Source organism: Gigantopelta aegis, chromosome 10 (genome assembly GCF_016097555.1).
Source record: "Gigantopelta aegis isolate Gae_Host chromosome 10, Gae_host_genome, whole genome shotgun sequence".
Classification (NCBI taxonomy): Eukaryota; Metazoa; Mollusca; class Gastropoda; order Neomphalida; family Peltospiridae; genus Gigantopelta; species Gigantopelta aegis.
The window spans coordinates 20,723,711-20,744,907 of record NC_054708.1 but is presented as its reverse complement, the minus strand read 5'-3'; the positions used below and the strand labels follow the sequence as shown (position 1 = coordinate 20,744,907).

The following is a 21,197-nucleotide window of genomic DNA, read 5'->3' as shown; positions in this document are numbered from 1 at the left end:
TGATCTCATTTTAAAACACACATACCAACAGAATAATGCAAATATTACAGGCCTCCTTATGGGGTCACAAAATGGGGCTTCCATTACATTAAACAAATCATGAGACAAGAATACTAAAGCCAGGATTCATTATCTAAAACAGCCATGCAACAACACAGGTATTATAAATAACTTTGTGTCCACAGACTGAGCTAATTAATATGTTGTCCCCTAGAAATTATGAAACAAGACTCAAATTTCTTGCCCACTGGACAGGGTTATCCAACTTTAACACGGTGCTAGAAAAATCTGTCTGACCCTAGGGCTAGGAAAATCTGTCTGACCCCAGGGCTCGATAAATCTGTCTGACGTGAGGGCTAGACAATTTCTACATATGCCGTGATGTCATAACTAATGTTTTACAATGATTGACACCATAACTCATGGTTTTCAGAATTATTTTTGCCATTTAACGTTGTATCATTGTTTTAAAAATATTTAAACAAATTAATATTTTCAACTTTATATTTATTGGCAAGTTGTTACATTTTTATGTCATTGCATAATGTGGACTATATTTTTCCACATATGACTAAAGGAGTTTGTAGGTGAAATGTTTATGAATCTACAATAAACAAACCATAGCTTACAAAATTAATGTTTTGTTACAATAATTAAATGGGCAAGAAAAAGAATCAATCACCGTTGTGAGGTATAGATACGGCAAATCCAACCCTCAGGACAAAATGTTTTTGTAAAGGCCTCGGTAAACCTCGGCCCTCACAAAAAAAAACATTTTGTCCCTCGGTTTTGAATTGCCATATCTACATCTCACAACAGTGATTTATTCTATTTGTCTCCCCTAACACAAACGTTTTGCACTGTGCTAAACACCCATATGTGCAACTGTAAACCAAATTCCATTGATCTAGGACTTATAGTTTGTGAGAAACGGATCTGAACACAAACTTTCATGCAAAAGTAACTTTGATGCCATCAATGCTGCTGTCCATAAGCGTATGAGACGTGGTGGGGGGGGGGGGGGCAACTGTCCCCTAGTGCTGGAGAAAAACCTCAAATTCGGGCAAACATTATAAAGATATTCGGACAAAATTAACTAACCTAAGACCTTTTTACCATGTATTTCCATCATTCTATCCTCGAAATTAGTTGTAATCCATGTAAAAATGCGTAGTGATTTGTCTGCAACCCTATATACATGTAGCTATTTGGCAGCAATGCTAATTCGAATAAATGTTGTTATGGAGATTCGGGCATTGTTGTTTCATTTGGGCAAAAGCCAGCCTGCTCCCCTACAAAAATGGGAGCCCATACGTCTATGCTGCTGTCAGGATAAGTAATTTCAATATTTTGCCTTTTCACCTTGTAAAGGGGAGACAAAAAGTGCCCTTTTCAATTTCAAAGTGCCCATTTTGTCTATCTGGAGAGGAATTTATATTACTGTGCCCCTATTGTTACCCCCCATAAACCACAGATATTTTAGGCTGGTTACAGCCCTGTAAACATACATCTATGTTAGCACCATGACAAAACATTTCAAAGGCTTTATCCGTTATCATGTCTGGCTTTAGTTTTTTCGTCAACCATTATACCAGTCCAAAAAGAGTAGAGAAAAGGTGCACATCACGATAAAGAACAAAATCCACACTCGGAATTCAGCCTTCTTCTTTATTGCCTGGAAGAACAAAACAGTTTGTTAACTTTTAAGCTGACAGGCCTCTAAGAATTGAAAATCTGTGTGACCCATTTATTGGTTACGCAGAAATAAATCCATGTATCCCATTTCCTTTTTGCATAACCTGTTATATTCAAGTAAATGGTGATCTAAATTTCACGCGAACAAAAAATACATGTAGGTTATGCAAAATTAGATTCGCTTGAGCAATGCGCGAAACAAAACAATGATTCTCAAAGGCCTGTCTTATAAAACAGTTATATCAGTTCAAATTTTAAAGCCATTTAATATAGTGCAGATTTGACCTTTATGAAACATTTTTTAAATTATTATTATAAATTTATTATTATATAATATTTACTGAAAAGTTAGTGAAATACACTACTCAGTTTTGGGTTATTTGGAAAAACGTTTATCTAGTAAAGTAACTGCATCTATTGTTTTCGATGGATGACATATCTAATTAGATTTATGCTAATTGCTATGGTTATTTATGGAATGTCCAAACCGCACAGTCTCATGGATCACATGTTGCACAATAATCCGATGTGTACCAATTGTTTTCTGTACCGGGGCGGGCCTCTGGCTGTCCTGAAATGGGACCCGGGACAGACATGCTCGAAACCTAAGTTAAAATTACCCGCAACTGCAACCAATTGTTTATCATGAAATATATTTGGTATATTCCTAGCGAACGTTGAGTATAATAGTTACATCAACTGGGTTTATCAGATTGATGATTTCTAGACATTCACAATTTGCTAATTAAAAAACAAATATATCACCAAGAATCATACATAAAAAACAAGTAAAATAAAGTAAACGACAAACCCATACCTCTCTAATATCTTCATTTGCATCTTTTATATTTTCTGTTGTACCAACAGTCGTGCCTGCTATTCTATCTATATCTATTTCCTGCAAATAGAATTTTAAATGTGATCTACTAAAAAAAGATGCACAATGCTCACACATTCATGGACAAAAACATGAAATTGTATAGAGTTGATAACTTTGATTTTCCACTATAGCCTTATAAACATCAACTTCTTAAAAATTGTTATATTTTACTTCGTAATCTACTAAATTAAACCTACAGTATCAAGTGTGGTATATTTCATTTAATTAATAATATTTAGAACAGATCATTCACATTAACTTCTTTTCGTGACAAACCATTCTTGGATATCCTTTGGCTATATAGCGGTTAATTAATATTAAATTAAACCTGCAATATCAAGTGTGGTATATTTCATTTAATTAATAATATTTAGAACAGATCATTCACATTAACTTCTTTTCATGACAAACCATTCTTGGATATCCTTTGGCTATATAGCTGTTAATTAATATGTTATATAAAATGCATTAGTCTTGATTTAAACATGACAAAACATAATGTTATTCCCAAATTTTGTGTTAAGAAACATGGCAACAGACAATCATACATTGTATGAAGTGAGACTGTAATTATAAGGTAATAATCTACAGGTATACATGTACATATAGTGACACCTCTCTAAAACAGACACCCCTCTAAACCAGACACCCATGGAACCAAGTAAAAAGACCTGTTTTACCATGTATCTGGTTTTAGATAAGTTTTGTTCTCTGCTGTTATTTAAAAACTGGGCTTTTTTTAGAATTCCATTTCACAGAGGGTCCAGTTTAGAAGATTTTCACTGTATTTAAGAAATGACTTTTTGTTACCTGTTCTAAAACTTTTTCTGCAAATATTTCTTGCAGTTTGGCAACTTCAATAACCTTTCCTTCAATCTGTCTGAAATACAGAGAAAAAACAACAAACAATTCTTAAAATGTATACACCAATTACACAGAACCATACAGGAACACAATAATTAAGTACTGTATGTTACAATATTGGCTTGCACAGTCAATACAACAGATGTCACCTGAAATAAGGCAAATATATACTGCTGGTCAACACATGTCAATTTTGATCCTCATGTCTGAACTTTTTCCCTTTTTTTTTCCTGTGCCGCGGTAGCTACATCTATATCAGAAATAATGCCACACTGCCTTGAATAATATTGGGTGACCTTTATAACAAAAAGCGATGCTTTACAAAGTATCCTTAACTACAGGTCTGCAATGATAACAGCTGGATAAACAAATGGATGGACAGACATTGAATTAACAAGCATTGTGAGAGTATTGCTAAAGCAATACAGGTCCCCTACCAGGTTCAAAAAAATTTCATGTCTCATAAAGGCAAGGACCATAACTCTGTCAAAAATGGGTAAATCGCCATGAAAGTCAAACTTGATCTGTAACAGTACATGATAAAGCTATACACAAAATTGCAGCTCAGTATCTCAAGGCATTGTGAAACAAACATCCACAACACTATATGTGGGACAGACAGACAGACCAGAGATGAAACCTATAGTATTCTCCAGATGGATTGGTAAGATACAAATAAATGAATATTTATTGACATCCTAGCACAAAAATACTATTCTATGCATTAAAATCTTTCTGGATTTGTTGAGACATTTATACTAGTTACTATCTCATGGTCCATTCCTTGACGTGGTGAGGTAGCTTGTGTAACAGACTAGTGGAAAGTCTATTATTGTCTGTAATGAAATAGACTAGTGGAAAGTCTGGGTTATTTTTACTGGCTGCAATGCATTTCATTATGTGCATTATACGGTCGCACGTGCATTGCGAAGGCAGTGATCTCTAGCCAATGGGAGACGGCTGCACTGCAGTGAGAGACAAATAAAAGCGGTTAGCGACGAGTGTTTGAAGTCTTCCGCTGGGAACGTGATTGGGTCGGTGATTGTATGATTGTTAGCCTCCGAGAGCTATGCCAGCTGGACCATCAGCTCCTGGTAGGGTCACCCAAGCTGGACTGGTCAAAGGGTAGAGACTAGACTAATATGGACCGGACAAACAGAGGACGTGAGTCATAAAAGACAACTGTCTAGGAGAAGCAAACTCCAAAATCAAAACTGGGCTGGAGAGTCTCAGAATCCTATTAAGAAAACTCTCCTAGGAGAAGGAAAACTCCAAACTCAAACCAAGTCCACTGAAGTCAGAGTACAGAAGCTGTGCATAAGCATTAGCGTGGAAACCGAATGGAAATATCTGTACATGCACCAAGCTCTATGATCATAATCATACTAGTTAGTATTGGTGACCGAACATAGATACATTGGATACCAAAGTAAAGATTTGTGTTAAATGGTAAACCTTACCGAACTTCATCAGACATGCTATTCATTTCTTCATATAGAGACTGATTTTCTTGCTCAAACTGAAAGAAAATAAGTTTAAAGGCCAATGAGCAAAACACATTTATCATATATAACACCTACAGAATTGGAAATCAAACAGAGAGCAGGAAGCAATTTCCACCAGCCTCAGTGGTGTAGTGCAGGCCCGTAGCCAATGGGGGGGTGGTGGTTGAACCCCCCTACCGGTGCCTTTTTTTTCAATATGCCCCCCCCCCATTCGTGCCTCACCATAAGCTTAAAGGACCCCCACTCTCAAAATCCTGGCTACGGGACTGTAGTGGTTATGCCATCGGACTTGAGGCTAGTAGGTACTGGGTTCGTATCCCACCTGAGGTAATGGGGGATTTTTCATGCCAGTACCGGCTCCAACCCAGAGTGAGTGCACCGCTATACTCAACGGGTAGGTGTAAGGCTACACACACCGAGTCTCACCCACTTCACGGGTGCGATTATGAGTGTCTCTCCCGAGTGTATGACCCCACATTGGGGATGATTACCCGACATGCACTGCAGGTTCTGTGTATCCATGGCTTGGGTGATACCGAGATAGCTCTCCTGATAGCAGCGTGGAGCACGGCCCTGTCAAGTAGTCCCATACTGAAATGGAAATACTGTGGCTTCTCATCATCATCATCCATGTTTGTAATGTCAAAAAAAAAAAAAATGTCTTTGTCTCTGTGTTAAATGTTTGTGGCGTTTTTTTAAAAAGAAAAAAGAAAAAGAAAAAAAAAGAGAATCAATTTCCACTATAAATACACAGTATGCTTTCTGATATTAAATCATCTTAATGCATTGACTACAGGCTGGTAGGTACAGGGTTCACAGCCCGATACCGGCTCGCTTGAACCCAGACGTTTTATCCACAGACGATTTGTCCACCATACAATTCGTCCACCGACCTCGGACAATTTGTCCACTTGATTACAACATTTAGACCAATAAATCTAAAATATTATTTCTTAACTACCAGTATATGAAACAAACTAAATTTTAGTGGCACTGTCGACTTGTTATTGTCTGTGTCCATTATTGTATTTTATTGATATGTTGTTATTCAAATTGCTCTTCAATTACACCTATAATTCTGACATACTATTTAGAAAACAAAGCTAGTAACTAAACTAAAATTCTGTCATTTATGTCAAAAATACCATAACATGATGTCATTCAAAGTATCCAACCAATAAACAACAATATTATCTCCATTCCACTACCAAGTTCCAACCAAGTTCTAAATTTAACTATAAAAATTATAGTAGACAAATTGTCCAAGAACAAATTTTGGTTGTGGATGAACTGTCTCGAGTTCAACAGTGGACAAATTTTTAGTGGACGAATCATCTGCATCCCAATGGCTCCAACCCAGAGCGAGTTCTAAAGGGCTCAGTGGGTAGGTGTAAGGCCACTACACCCTCTTCTCTCTCACTAACCAACTAATAACTAATCCACTGTCCTGAACAGACAGTCATGAGGTGTGTATGTTCCCAGGACAGCGTGCTTGAACCTTAATTGGATATAAGCACGAAAGTAAGATGAAAATGAAAATTACAAAAAAATGCACGGAATAACCATTTAGATTAATAAATTAGTGCCAACAATGTTGACATTAGGATGACCAATATTAAATTAAATATTGTGAAAATGAGATAAAGAAAATTATTAGTTTAAATTTACATAAAATTAGAGTAACATTTATGATACAAGGGGTCAAGAATTGCCTCCCAGTTTCCAGTATTGTTTCCAAATTAAAATGTCAGAAGCAGAGATTGCTTCACATTCCACAAAATGAATTTTAAGCCTTGTTCACTACAAATGAATGAATGAAAGGAAAGGAAATGTTCTATTTAACGATGCACTCAACACGTTATTTACGGTTATATGGCATCAGACATATGGTTAAGGACCACATACATGTAGATATTGAGGGAGGAAACCCGCTGTCGCCACTTCATGGACTACTCTTTTTGATTAGCAGCAAGGGATCTTTTATATGCACCCTCCCATAGATAGGATAGCACATACCACGGCCTTTGATGTACCAGTCGTGGTGCACTGGCTGGAGCGAGAAATAGCCCAATGGGCCCACTGACGGGAATCGATCCCAAACCGACCGTGCATCAAGCGAGCACTTTACCACTAGGCTATGTCTTGCCTATGAATGAATGAATGTTTAACGACTCCCCAGCATGAAAAATACATCGGCTATACACTACAAGTACCGATATATCCACAACAAAAGCCCATGATGTAAATCAACTATTGGATTAACTTTTATTATTTTGGGTATTTGTTCTTGATATGATAATAACGAACCCATATTAACCCACTGTAAAACATAACTTAACAATTGATACACAAAAACCCCACCCAGTGTTACTCAAAACTATAAATTTAAAAAAGTAATTACAATCTGTGCTTCCTCCGGTGAAATGTCTTCTTCATCTAAGTAGTCTGGTTTCAGTTCGAGATCTAATGCACTTCTTGCTGGCTTTTCTGTAATAACAAGCCCAAATATGTACTGTTATTATATTTTGAATATATTTTAATTACCATTTTAAATTAAACACAAAAAAAAAAAAACCCACATACTGATGGTTATACCTGTAGCTTAAGTTTTTCACACACTCTTAGATAAAAGTTCACAATTTTTTAAATCATAAACAGAACTGGTAAAACATCTTGAATAAGTTATGTGTTAAAAATCACCAATTATAATATACATATGTATGACAAGGGAAACAACTCATACAAATATTTGTGTAAAAATCTTATCCTCTCCATACTGAATAAATATTGAGGTTTTTGCATATTACACTGTTCGATTTTTAGTAGGCAAGTACAGAAAAGAATAAAGAATGGGTTTGAGGTCTTCTTTTCCAAGCAGGTTTATAAAATAATGTAATTAACCTACATTGTATACATGTATATAAATAAAGCTAAAAGATTAACTATAAAATTTAGCCAGCACGCACATCACATGGACAGTGAAATGCTTCAGATCATAAACAGGAGATATCAATTTATAAATGGTACAACAGTTACAACTTTATTCCAATAAAGATGAAGTTTGTTTTGTTTAATGACACCACTAGAGCACATTGATTCAATAATCATCGGCTTTTGGATCTCAAACATTTGATAATTATGACATTTAGTCTTAGAGAGAAAACTTGCTAAATATTTCAATTAGTTGCAAGGGATCTTTTATGCGCACCATCACACACGGAGGATAGCAAAAACCACAGCCTTTGATAAACCGGTCATGATGCACTGGCTGGAACAAGAAATACTCCAATGGGCCCACTAACTGGGATCAATCTTACACCGACCGCGCATCAGGCAAGCATTTTACCACTGGGCTACATGTATGTCCCACCCTTTATTCCAATAAAGACAGTCACTGAACCTGGCTGTTTTGTGTCTTGTTCCTGGTGTTTTACAGACTGTTCCGACTTCAGTAAGACTGATACATGGGTTTTCCTCTTCTCAGGCTGTAGTCGAGATCTGGAACAAACAAAACATGCACACCACATATTCACCGAGTTACCTTTTCATATATACAAAGAATTGCTTATGGTTCAAAAATTGTTAGTGAAAAATAAACTGCTCTCCTGAAATTATATAGGAGAGCAATTGCTCCGTTTCAAATTCACAGTAATTTTGAGTTTAATATCAGTGTGATGAGGTGTGTAGTTTTTCGCCAACATTAAAATCAATTTGTATGAGCACATACAAGCGAGAGAAGTTGCTTGCCTCACACCACTAGGAGTTAGTTTGTTAGGGTTTTTTTTTAACACCACCACTGGCGCACATTGATTAATTGATCATCGGCTATTGGATGTCAAACATTTGGTAATTCAGATTTGTAGTCATCAGAGAAAACCTGCTACATTTTTCCTAATGCAGCAAGTCATCTTTTATCTGCACTTTCCTACAGACAGGAAAGCACATACCACAGCCTTTGTCCAGTTGTGGTACACTGGTTAGAATGAGAAAAAAAAACAATCAGCTGAATGGATCCACCGAGGTGGTTCAATCCTGGGAAGCAAGCACCTCAAGCGAGCAATCAACCGACTGGGCTAAATCTCACCCTTTAAACCACTAGGACTGCACAAATTAAATTTTTTTAAATTATTGTGTAAAATATATTCAATTCAAGCTCCTAATTGTATCAGATGTACTTTTCAGCATGGAAGATCGATGTAGTTACATGGGGACGGGGGTAATGATCAAAAGGACATAAGGTCTACAGGTGGAAAGGGTGTAAAACAAATCCCTGATTTTGTGCATACATACTTTACAGATGAAAATATAAAATGTCTTACATTCGTTTTTTGTCAACAACACGTTTCACACGCACAGCCCTCTGTTCACTGTAAAGCTTACAAACAACTGAAAAGATAAAACAAAGATCTCTTTAAAAATCAAAGAAATTCAGACTTCTCCAGCTTGTGCCTGTGTGCAAGTATGTTCACAACAAAAGTGACATAAGAGGTGAAAATGATGTATTAATTTTTCAAAAATGTCTGCATAATGTGTCGCCTCATTTTTAAATCATTCTGAATTTTTTTTTTGCAGAATACTACAGTATGTATTGAAGTGTTTGTGAATTTCAATTCATTCATTTTATGTTTGTATTACTGGCAAATTAATCTCCTGTTATACTTTAACCACAAAACTGCTGTGAGAAATGCTGTGAAGACTATTTTTCCCACCGCACATTTTTTATGCCATGGCCATTTCCTTAATTGCCATGGGGATCGATCCTGTGACAAACCGTGTACCTCAGGTCAGGACAAGTTCCCGTATTTTGTAAAGAGGGGTCACAAAAATTCTATAAAGGGCAGTTTGAATTTGTCGCAGTCAAATTTAAGTGGCCTCCCGAAAGGAGAAAGATATTTAGGGGGGTTCACGGGAATGCTCCCCAGAACAGTTTGAAATAAAGATACTCAAAGACATGTGTTCATTTAGTGTTGTATAATGTGGATTAAGTCATTAAAAAGAAATAAGAGATTATACAAGCTTGAGTGTCATACTGATTTTACGAAATGAGTGTCTGGATTTTTGTATTGCCTGAGCGAGAGTGAGGGTAATACTTGAATCCTGATTTCGTAAAATCAGTACGACTCACACACGAGTGTAATAATTTCTTTATTATCTATATTATTATTGTTGTTTTCTTTATGAATAACAAGACCCAACTCAAAATGTTTCAGCCACAACTAGAAGTAGACGACGAATTGACATCATATTTCAAATGCAGTCTGAGCTAGGACTGGAGAAGCAACGTCATATTATGACGTTGCTTCCCAAAATTACTTCATCACACTTGTTATTACACAAGTGCTTTGTATGATTATTATTATCTCGGTTATGTTGAACAATATGGATAATAACACACTTCAAATAGACCCCCCCCCCCACTCTGGATCTGCCAATATAGATGACTTGAAAGTTTTAAAAGTGTTTACCTTTGAGGTAAGCTTCTATAAGAGCCATCACCGCCTGGCGATGTTCCCTCACTTGTGGATGGACCCGGGATGCGTTGGCCTCCTTGCGGAACATCGAGATCGTTTCTCGACACATCCGGATGATCTGCTCGGCCTCGTTATCAATCTGGTCTCGCTCGGAGTCAGTCATGTGTGACGCTTCCGATATTAAATGACTAAAACAAGATATATCACATCTTAGACAGACTAATAGAAATGGACACCCCACACACACACACCTAAAAAACACCCCCAAAAAAACACTTTAACAGACTATTCCATGGATATTCCATCAGTGACTGAATAAATTGGTTTCAAAAGAAATGTAACATAACTAATAAAAGAAGTTATGTTAACAACTGTACTTTAAAAACTATCAGACAGAAAAACTTGTTAAAACACACATTACATACATATATATAAAATACATCTATACAAAGTGTTCGTTATACCTTCCAGCACTAATATATTCTTTGCGATTCTGGAGAAGAAAATCCCTCAGCTTTGTTACTGTGGTTATCTGAAGGAAATAAAAACACACAGATCTAGATTAGAGATTAAACATGTATGTCAAAATATCTCATTAGTACAATGTTTCAATATGTCTTTAGTAACAACTTACATGACCCTCGGAAGACAGTTCTGAAACACAAGGTGCTAAATATGTCAATGTGTTTCAAACTTTATGCCTCTTTTCTTGTAGGGGCAGGACATAGCCTAGTGGTATAGTGCTCGCTTGATGCACAGTCGGTATAGGATCGATCCCCATCAGTGGGTCCACTGCGCTATTTCTCGTTCCAACCAGTGCACCATGACTGGTATATCAAAGGCCATGGTACACATGTGCTATCCTGTCTGTGGGATGGTGCATATAAAAGATCCCTTACTAGTAATGGAAAAATGTACCTGGTTTCCTCTCTATGACTGTGTCAAAATGACCATAATATGTTTGACATCCAATAACCGATCAGATGATTAATAAATCAATGTGCTCTAGTGGTGTCATTAAACAAAACAATCTTTAACTTTTCTTGTAAGAATTGTATCCTACTGTTTGAGAAACGTGCTAATCAGAGAAGCAGAATTGTTTTTCTCTGTATTATTAATTTCTATTACAACAAACAACAAGGTTATTGACTCCACCATCTCAGTCAGAAGAGTACATGTATGTCTGAAGTGCTTACATTGTAGGATCAAACCACCGTATTCTTAGATTTTGTTTTCTTTTCCATCTCACCCAGTGCACCTCAACTGGTTTATCGTTGTGAGACAAAACATTGTACCGGGTAATACATTTTATTTGAAACTTCACGTGATTACAGCTCGCCTATGAGCACTGTTTCAGTATAGTGATCGTCAGCTCAACATGATTCTGCTCATGGTGAAGATGAGTTTCTTTCTTTTCTTTCTTTTCTTTATTTTCCTGCTTATATCCAATTATGGTTCAAGAAAGCTGTCCTGGTCACACATCTCAATTATTTGGGCTGTCTGTCCAGGCCAGTGAGTTAGGTGTTAGTTGTTAGTGGTTAGCGAGAGAGAAGAAGGTGTAGTGGTCTTACACCTACCCATTGGAGCCAGTACTGGGCTGCGAACCCTGTATCTACCAGCCTTATATCCGATTGCTTAACCACGATACCACCGAGGCCGGTGAAGATGAGTTATTACACAAACACTCTGGAAAGAAAGTCTGGGGCAAGTTGACTAGCATTTGATAATATACCAAGAACTATTTTATTGTTGTCTGTCTTTTAATATGAAAAGTTTGCTTTGTTTAATGATGCCACTAGAGCACATTGATTAATTAATCATCGACCATTGAATGTCAAACATTTGGTAATACATGTACTGACTCGTAGTCATGAGAGGAAACCTGCTACAGTTTTCCATTAACATTATGCAGCAAGAGATCTTTTATATATATGCACTTTCCCACAGACAGGAAAGCAAATACCACAGCTTTTAACCAGTTGTGGTGTGCTGGTCAGAACGGGGAAAAAAAATAATCAGTTGAATGGATCCACCGAGGTGGTTCGATCCTGTGACGCAAGCACCTCATGGCAAGAGCTCAAATGACTGAGCTAAATCCTGCCCCGTCTTTAGTATGAAGTAAACCAGGACCCATATATGATATCGTAAAATGTTTGGGGGCTATGCATGGCAGGTGTTGTACTGACATCATATTCATATGAAGGAAGTTTTATGATAGCTTCGAAAACATGTGGCCAGTGCATGATGCAACAGCATTAAGACTAGCATATCAATGATTGTGCCGTGATCCTGTTTAGGGAAAATCATCTAAAATGCATAAAAAAAATTCCTTGCTGCTACTAGTTTTCTGGATGGACAAAGCCTATTATCTCACAGTATACTAAGTGTGGTGCTAGCATGGTTTTCTTTAGTTAAAGTATTGTAACATAAACTTTTGCGTATGTTTCAGAAGATGGAAAGAGTTTGACCCGAACCCTAAACCTATCCCTAAAACTACCATAACCATTGAAAGGGGGGTACGGGTCGAACTCATGCCCAGAAGACTGTGTCATTGTCAGCACTATGTGATACTATGTTATCCACTTATCAAGTTATCAAATCTCTAGGTTTTATTAATTATTTAGTTCATAAGATGGTCAAACTACTGTGACATGTATTTTCTTTAACTATTTAGACTAAAATCACTTATACTAGTCTACTATATTTGTAGTACAATGTTAATTACTAATTTTGCCATGCAATTTGTATGGTAATTATTTAACGGAGCCGATTCCGTTTGCACGTTAATTCCAGGCTTTACGTTTTCTACAATAATTTCAAAACGAAAGTCATTCCACGTAGCCTACCACATCTTTTGCTTTCATTTCGAAATCGCCTTTGTGTCTTGCTGTACTGAGTATACTAGATTTGTCATTGTCTGTTTCTCCCAACGCCTTATTTCTTGATTTTACAGCTTTGACTGTAGCCTTGAATACATTTGTAACATCCATGTCAGCATACGGGAAATGAACATAGAAAAACAGGAAGTGAAATGCGAATATTAGTTGCGAGTAACGTAACTGCTATTTTAATAAAGTTGCGCCTTCGATGACTACAGAAATAGCACAGTAATGTGTGACCGAGCAAATGCTCGCGTCATATTCTACTTGTTCAAGGTATAACAAAAATGTCAACATGAGATGCTTTTCTTATCTAAAACTACTATGTTTATGTGTTTTACATGCGGTTTTATATAATTGTTTTATTGTCGTCGGTGCTGGGGATGGCGCCCCTCCACTTGATGAAGACTATTTGATGGATGAGACAAATGACCATCAGTATGTGCCTCACACAGCTCTTGTCAATTGTTCCTATTTGTAAGTTTCGATTCTGAATATTTGTTCATTTATAGCCCGTAGGAACAGAGGAATCATGGGAAACAGCTTACCCAATTGAGGACTAAAATGGTTTTTGTTTTTTTCCTACTCTATATAGAGCTAACAATTAGACTTGTGTGCACCCCCCCCCCCCCCCCCCCCCCCCCCCCCCCCGAAATATATATTTTTTAAATCTTGATTAAAATCGCAATATAGCTAGTCCATTGAAATATGATTAGCAACTATTGTTATTATGTTTTAAAATTGTGTAGTAATCTCTGAAACTTATGTAGCAAATCACAACGCAATACCGAGCATAAACACTGATAAATGTTCCCAATTTCTCCCCTACCCCCACCCCTCACACACAAGTTGCAGGGTTCGCGCTGTCGGTAGCCAAATTAGCCATTGGCTAATTTTTAAAAAAAATGGCTAATAAAATGTGCTTAGTTGGGGTGACGAATCGCATAATGAGAATGCCCCATTAACTTTTAAGGCCCAATTTAATATTGGTCTCTTAATTACCATTTTAAACAGTAAACACTCAAAATGTTCCCAAGATAAAATCGTAACCCCAATCTTGACCCTATATATACTGACACACAATGAAAACGCAAAAACATCTTTTCATTGCAAATAATGACAAACTATTAATGAATTGATGGATAATGTAATATGACATTAATGACTGGTATTCATGAGATACATTCACATGGAAACATGGCCAGTTATCATCAGTAATCGAGTTGCATTCGTAATCGAAAAGTTCAACACCCCCATATCAAGGTCAGTATCTGGTGTGTCCACCATTGGCCTGTGAGCATGCATGAAGACGATGGGGAAAGGATTGGAGTTGGGGTGGCCTCGGTGGCGTCATGGTTAGGCCATCGGTCTACAGGCTAGTAGGTACTGGGTTCAGATCCCAGTCGAGGCATGGGATTTTTAATCCAGATACTGACTCCAAACCCTGAGTGAGTGCTCCGCAAGGCTCAATGGGTAGGTGTAAACCACTTGCACCAACCAGTGATCCATAACTGGTTCAACAAAGGCGTTGGTTTGTGCTATCCTGCCTGTGTGAAGCGCAAATAAAAGATCCCTTGCTGCTAATTGGAAGAGTAGCCCATGTAATGGCGACAGTGGGTTTCCTCTCAAAATCTGTGTGGTCCTTAACCATATGTCTGTTGCCATATAAACGTAAATAAAATGTGTTGAGTGCGTCGTTAAATAAAACATTTCTTTCTTTCTTTTAATGTTAGTTGGGGTCGGATCATGCTCCACCAGAAAATACATTTAAGAAAAGAAAAATTGGTTGGAGCATGGATCATTTCGACACAGACACCACCACACACAGACACACATCTGAAACTGCTCTTCTAACTATAAAGTCACATATGTTATGTAGAAATTTATTTTTGGTAATATATGTAATGCTATAGTTCTTTATTTTTTGTTGTTTTTGTTTCAGACCATTAGAGTTTCTTAACTGCAGTGAGCCTGAAGATTTAAAAGGAAATACAACTGAACGAAAAATACTTGGTTATGGCTGTACTGAAGTGAGTAATAAATGCAACTGTTTTTGTTATTGTTAAAAAAAAAATTAGAAGACTTTCAGACTGTATATATATATATACATACATGTCTTTGCATTTAAATGTTAAACTTCAATATTCCTGTTTCTTCCAGTATGTTCTTACAAATATTGAAATATAAATAATTATTTAACTTAATCAGTTAATGGAATAAAATGTGATTACTTTTGATAGATATAAAGCCATTAGAATGACACATTTAAAAAAAAAAGAAGACTATTTCAAATTCTGTAATATAGGACAAATTGATGTACATTATTTAGTGCATTGCTTTACGAGGAATGGAATGGGGTGGGGTCTGTGAATGCAGCTGCCCCCCTCCAACCCCTGTCAGAAAAATATTGAAAGGTGCTGTTTTAGTTTGGCTGGAGATGACACTTATTTATTTTTTACTGCCCCTGCCCCTAATTATTTTAAGCTAGGTATGACCGTGTCTGTCTTATGAGCCAGTATTTTTATAGCTTCTTTGGGAGACTGCTTTAACTGGCCCTCGGAGTGTATTTGAGAGAATGGGGCACTGTCATTCCAAAAGTAAAGGTCCAAAGGACCCGGATCTGTTAGAGGAGGTGGGGGGTGGGCTTGCTCCTTTGAAAGGTTTTGAATCATTAGGTATTCAAATACAGCATTTCCAGCTTTCTGAGCATAATAACGGGGAAAAGGGAGGGGTATGGCCCTCACCCCACTTGTTCTGTGGCCCCTGTGTATTATAAAACACAATCACTACTACATGTACCTTTACCATTGTTTTTTTTTTGTGACAGTGGGGAAATGAGCGCTATGAAGAAGTTCAGAAAACCAGTGTCTGGTGTACAGTTCTCCCAGGAATTGAGTGTTATGGAAACAGAACATTCCTCAAGGATGGCTTCCCCTGTATCAGGTACAATGTATATCTATTTCCAACACAGGGGCGTGACGTAGCTCAGTGGTACAGCGCTCGCCTGATGCATGGTCAATCTAGGATCGATCCCTGTCGGTGGGCCCATTGGGCTATTTCTCGTTCAAGCTAGTGCTCCACAACTGGTGTAACAAAGGCCGTGGTATGTGCTATCCTGTCTGTGGGATGGTGAATATAAAAGATCCCTTGCTGCTAATCAAAAAGAGTAGCCCATGAAGTGGCGACAGCGGGTTTCCTCTCTCAATATCAGTGTGGTCCTTAACCATATATCTGTCACCATATAATCGTAAATAAAATGTGTTGAGTGCATCATCAAATAAAACACTTCCTTCCATTATTCTAGCTGTACTCTATTTTAACATATTAAACATACTCAGGTTCTCAGATTATATTGCAATACACAATATACATAGCTTGACTTTTATATAATAAAAATCATTTTCTGAAAATGGTTTACCGTCTTTAAATTCTTCTTTATGGCCTTTACAGATGGTTTATTTTATACAGATACATGTATAAACAGAAGGAGGGGTGTTAGTGCAGGACTTGAAATAGGAAGTATGTTGTTATATTTTCAAAATAGCAGCCTATAAGATGTATTTCAATAACACATGTGGTTTGGGATAGTGTGTGAAACATTAGGACCATTGAGCTGTATTTTTGAACATTATGATTATACAGAATTAAAATATTACAGAATCTTGAGCTTAATACCAGATCGGTCTCTTGAAAAATGACCACTGTGGGGCGGGATGTAGCACAGTGGTAAAGCATTCGCTGGATGCTCAGTCTATCTAGGATTGATCCCTGTCGGTGGGCCCATTGGGCTATTTCTTGTTCCAGCCAGTGCACCACGACTTGTATATCAAAGATTGTGATATGTGCTACCCTGTCTGTGAAATAGTACATATAAAAGATTCCTTTCTACTAATGTAAAAAATGTAGCAGGTTTCCTCTCTATGACCGTGTCAAAAATGACCATATGTTTGACATCCAATAGCCGATGACTAATAAGTCAATGTGCTCTAGTGGTGTCGTTAAAACAATACAAACTTTCATGACCATTGATTTTTTGGGTGTTTTTTTTTGCAGGTGAATTTCTGTTTCTCCTGCTGGGTCTAAAAAATGCTTTTCTCGTTTCACAGGATGCTATTTCAAGCCCTGTATAGTAATGTTATATTAATAGCTGACATTATGTACATTAATGAAAGGTTGCATTGTTATCACAGAAAGGAGAAACATTTGTAATATGGTGAATTTAATTGTATTAGTACATGATGGGCTACAGATGATGTGCTAATTTTGTTAATGTTGAAAAATCCTTTATAGGTTAGCCAGTGCTCCACGACTGGTGTAACAAAGGCCATGGTATGTACTATCCTGTCTGTTGGATGGTGCATATAAAAGATCCCTTGCTGCTAATCGAAAAGAGTAGCCCATGAAACATCGGGTTTCCTCTGTCTATATCTGTGTGGTCCTTAACCATATGTCTGACGCCATATAACCATAAATAAAATGTATTGAGTGCGTCGTTAATACAGTTAGACCTCATTACAACGACCACGTTCGTCCTTGGGTCACTTTGCCGTTACATCAATTTATTAATCATCAGCTATTGGGTGTCAATAGTAGTAAGTGATCATTTACATGTATATGCACCATCCTACAGACAGGATAACACATACCAAAGCATTTAATATACCAGTCGTGTTGCACTGGATGGAATGAGATATAGCCCAATGGTTCCACTGATGGGGATGGATCACAGACCATCATTAAATACTACGCATATTATTATTAATCAAAGTGCATTCACTGTCAATGTAATCGATTGGTACCTACTTCAAAATGTCATAAAACTAGTAGACTTGATTGTTCAAAAGCAATACACGTCTATAGAGTTCGTCGATATCGGTAACTCAAACATCATGTGACTGTCGGCTCGTGACGAGTTCAAGGATGCCAAATGGCTGTGTGTACTGCCAACGTACTACGACATCTGTGATTATGTAATTAGAAGTTAGGTGCACGTTTGTTCCTAATTTGCTCTGTCGGTGTCAGAAGGTGTGAATTCTGGTGTAATGAACAGAATAACATTGGTGTACGTTCGTTCCCGACAATTTGTGGTCGGATAGTGCAAATGTCGTAGTAACGACGGTCGTTGTAATGAGGTCTGACTGTAAAACATTTCCTTCCTTCCTTTATAGGTTGGCAGTTGCACCCTTTTGACACCCCAGTTCCACCCATTGAAAGTTTTCTGGAGTGTGTAACTCAATCTTTTGATATCGATGTCTCTCCATACCCATGAAAAATAAAGTAATAATTTTATTAATATCCAGTCTCATGTGCCACTTAATAACAACCATTGATCAATTACTGTTTGGTTATATATTCATGCTATAGTTGACATTGACATGCTTGGATTTGAATTCTTACTGATTTGATTATAAATATTCTCCAGGTACAATGGCCACTATTTTGTAACAACTTTGATGTACTCTGTTCTCCTGGGATTCCTGGGAATGGACCGATTTTGTCTTGGACATACAGGTATGTATGGTTTTGTTTTTTATGGTTTGTGATAGATGCATGTTTCTATTTTGACATGAAAAAGAAAACTAGCCATCTACCTACTCAGGGTCGTACCCTGGGGAGGGGGGCAGGGGCAGCAGTTACCCTCCTGAGAATCTCACTTTTTGTTTTTTCACTCCAGAAAATAGCATACACATCTCAGGGTTTAATTTGTATAGTATTTCATTTGTTTATAAAAAGTAGTGCGCCCCGCCCCCCCCCCCCCGAATTTTGATCAGGATACGGCCCTGATGACATCTGTTATTTGTTACATTTTACAATTTATACAAATGTAATAATATGACCGATTGTTAAAAAGACAAATAATTTAAGTGCAGTATTCAGAATATCTCAGCAGTGGTGAAAACTTTGTTTCTTGAACGTTTCTTGTATTCATTTAATTTTTATTTTATTTCATTATTTTTTTATTTTTTTAATTTTATATAGGCACAGCAGTAGGAAAGCTACTGACAATCGGAGGAGTAGGTATTTGGTGGATCATTGATGTTATCCTTCTAGTCACTGGCATGTTGAAACCCGCAGATGACAGCAACTGGGTACCTTATTTCTGACTTGGATATCATGACACAGCCTAAAAGTCATGTGGATGTGCAAGACAGATCTTATAATACAGGAACATCCAAATAAAAGTGACCAGATTTTGTCAATCAGAATTCACAAGACAAGATGGAAGTTATGAAAGGCAATCAAATTTCTTAATGACAATTCTGAGGGAAAAGCAAGCAGATTTATTAATGAGAATTGTGAAGGAAAAGCAAGCAGATTTGTTTATGAGAATTCTGAAAGAGAAGCAAGCAGATTTATTAATGAGAATTCTGAAGGAAAAGCAAGCAGATTGGTTCATGAGAATTCTGATGGAAAGGCAACCAGGGGCCTAATTCACGAAATTCTCGCAACTTTGCGATATCGCAGTGCAGTGCTAAAAGACTTGCAAAGAGGATGCTTTTTTGTCTAGCAGAGCCTAAGAAAGCTTTGTGAATTAGGCCCCACATTGGTTAATGAAAATTCTGATGGAAAGGCAAGCAGATTGGTTAACAAGAATTTTGAAGGAAAAGCAAGCACATTTTTTAGCTGATAAGTTATCTAAGACGAGAGATTTAGTAAATAGTATTAGCAGGCAACATGTACTACAGAATTGATGAAAGTTTTGTTAAAATACAGACATGGGGAAAATTAGCCTGGTTTTCACTATTGGTGTACATTTTTCCTAACTTAGAGACAACACCAAATATTCTGTGACACAGCCTGTAGTGTTGAAGTTGTAATTCAACATTTCCATATACATGTATGAACTGAATTTAACTTTGGAACATATATTTAATGTTACACCATTACTTGGCTCAACAGCTATCTGAATAATTATGTTTACTGAGCCATTATTTCTAAATTTGGCTGGCAAATACATGTACATGTATTACAGATATATTTGCTAGGCTACCGAGTGGCTACTGGATATTCTGGTTCACGGGAGTTAAGGAGAATCTAGAGTTATAGTACTTGCAGATTTTGTTCATCTTAACAAGCTGCGAGTAAATGACAAGTACGTTTTGTCCACCTTATACGGGCGTAGGCTGGGGGGAGGGAGGGATTCGGGTAGTGGTGTTAGCAGTAGCGAGTTCATATTTTAACACACACACACCGCCGGTTTTAGAGTTCCCCCGTTTCCGACACCTATGCTTACGGTATTGTCTTATAAGTTATGCAATCGCTGTCGACTAGAAAGACAAAGACCAAGTATGAGCAGGAATGTCGTAAGAAAAGTCGGTACGGCCATGAAAGCAATGTATATGATGATAATGCGAGCGCCACAGCAAGAGAAAAACAAACGTTCCTGGCCTAAAAAGCACCGGCCGTATCGCCTCTGATGAGTACGGGCTCTCTCTTTTTTTTCTTCTTCTTCTTTTTTTCTCTTTTTTGTTTTTTTTTGGTGGGGAAGGCTGTTTTTTCTCCCGAATTAAACGAAAATGCTCGAATCCGGATAACAACATTTATTCATATTAGCATTACTACCAAACAGCTATAATATGGTGCTGCAAACGAATCGCTACCCATTTTTACATGGATTACAACTAATTTTGAGGGTAGAATAATGGAAGTACATGGTAAAAAGGTCTCACGTTAGCACATTTCCCCCGAATGTCTCTATAATTTTTTCCCGAATTTGAGGTTTTGTTCCAGAACTAGATGGAAGAAAACTGTCCCCCGCCCCCTGCCGTACGCATACCTGAGCTTAGTGCACGCAGTAGGCCTACATGGACGTATTTCGCAAGTACGGAGTCTGCTGTTTGACTGTGAATATTTTATGGCAGACAGCTTTGTAGTGGAAATTTATTAGACTGAAGTTGATAGG

At 37.3% G+C, this 21,197-nt stretch overlaps 2 protein-coding genes across 2 annotated transcripts; one reads left to right on the top strand and one right to left on the bottom strand.

Moving 5' to 3' along the window:
* Window positions 1-666: 666 nt before the first annotated feature.
* LOC121384277 (syntaxin-18-like) lies at window positions 667-13,430 on the bottom strand. The gene is made up of 10 exons (XM_041514594.1): window positions 13,262-13,430; window positions 10,880-10,947; window positions 10,410-10,603; window positions 9,264-9,330; window positions 8,345-8,442; window positions 7,346-7,431; window positions 4,900-4,958; window positions 3,386-3,455; window positions 2,513-2,593; window positions 667-1,675 (listed from the first exon to the last, which is right to left on the bottom strand). The coding sequence occupies exons 1-10, from the start codon at window positions 13,403-13,405 to the stop codon at window positions 1,580-1,582; spliced, it is 963 nt and encodes a 320-aa protein (XP_041370528.1). The 5' UTR covers window positions 13,406-13,430; the 3' UTR covers window positions 667-1,579.
* A 136-nt stretch (window positions 13,431-13,566) lies between these two features.
* Window positions 13,567-20,843, top strand: LOC121384278 (TM2 domain-containing protein CG11103-like). The gene is made up of 5 exons (XM_041514596.1): window positions 13,567-13,771; window positions 15,237-15,324; window positions 16,122-16,237; window positions 18,717-18,805; window positions 19,274-20,843. The coding sequence occupies exons 1-5, from the start codon at window positions 13,590-13,592 to the stop codon at window positions 19,396-19,398; spliced, it is 600 nt and encodes a 199-aa protein (XP_041370530.1). The 5' UTR covers window positions 13,567-13,589; the 3' UTR covers window positions 19,399-20,843.
* Window positions 20,844-21,197: the final 354 nt, after the last annotated feature.

Bases quoted from the DNA above. Each gene is read 5' to 3' on its own strand.
- LOC121384277 (XM_041514594.1), bottom strand. From the start codon at position 13,405: ATGGATGTTACAAATGTATTCAAGGCTACAGTCAAAGCTGTAAAATCA. The intron at 9,331-10,409 runs GTAAACACTTTT...TTATCTTTTCAG, and splicing joins TATAGAAGCTTACCTCAAAG to TTGTTTGTAAGCTTTACAGT. The intron at 3,456-4,899 runs GTAAGGTTTACC...TCTGTATTTCAG, and splicing joins AGCATGTCTGATGAAGTTCG to ACAGATTGAAGGAAAGGTTA.
- LOC121384278 (XM_041514596.1), top strand. From the start codon at position 13,590: ATGAGATGCTTTTCTTATCTAAAACTACTATGTTTATGTGTTTTACAT. The intron at 15,325-16,121 runs GTGAGTAATAAA...TTTTTGTGACAG, and splicing joins TTGGTTATGGCTGTACTGAA to TGGGGAAATGAGCGCTATGA. The intron at 18,806-19,273 runs GTATGTATGGTT...AATTTTATATAG, and splicing joins ATTTTGTCTTGGACATACAG to GCACAGCAGTAGGAAAGCTA.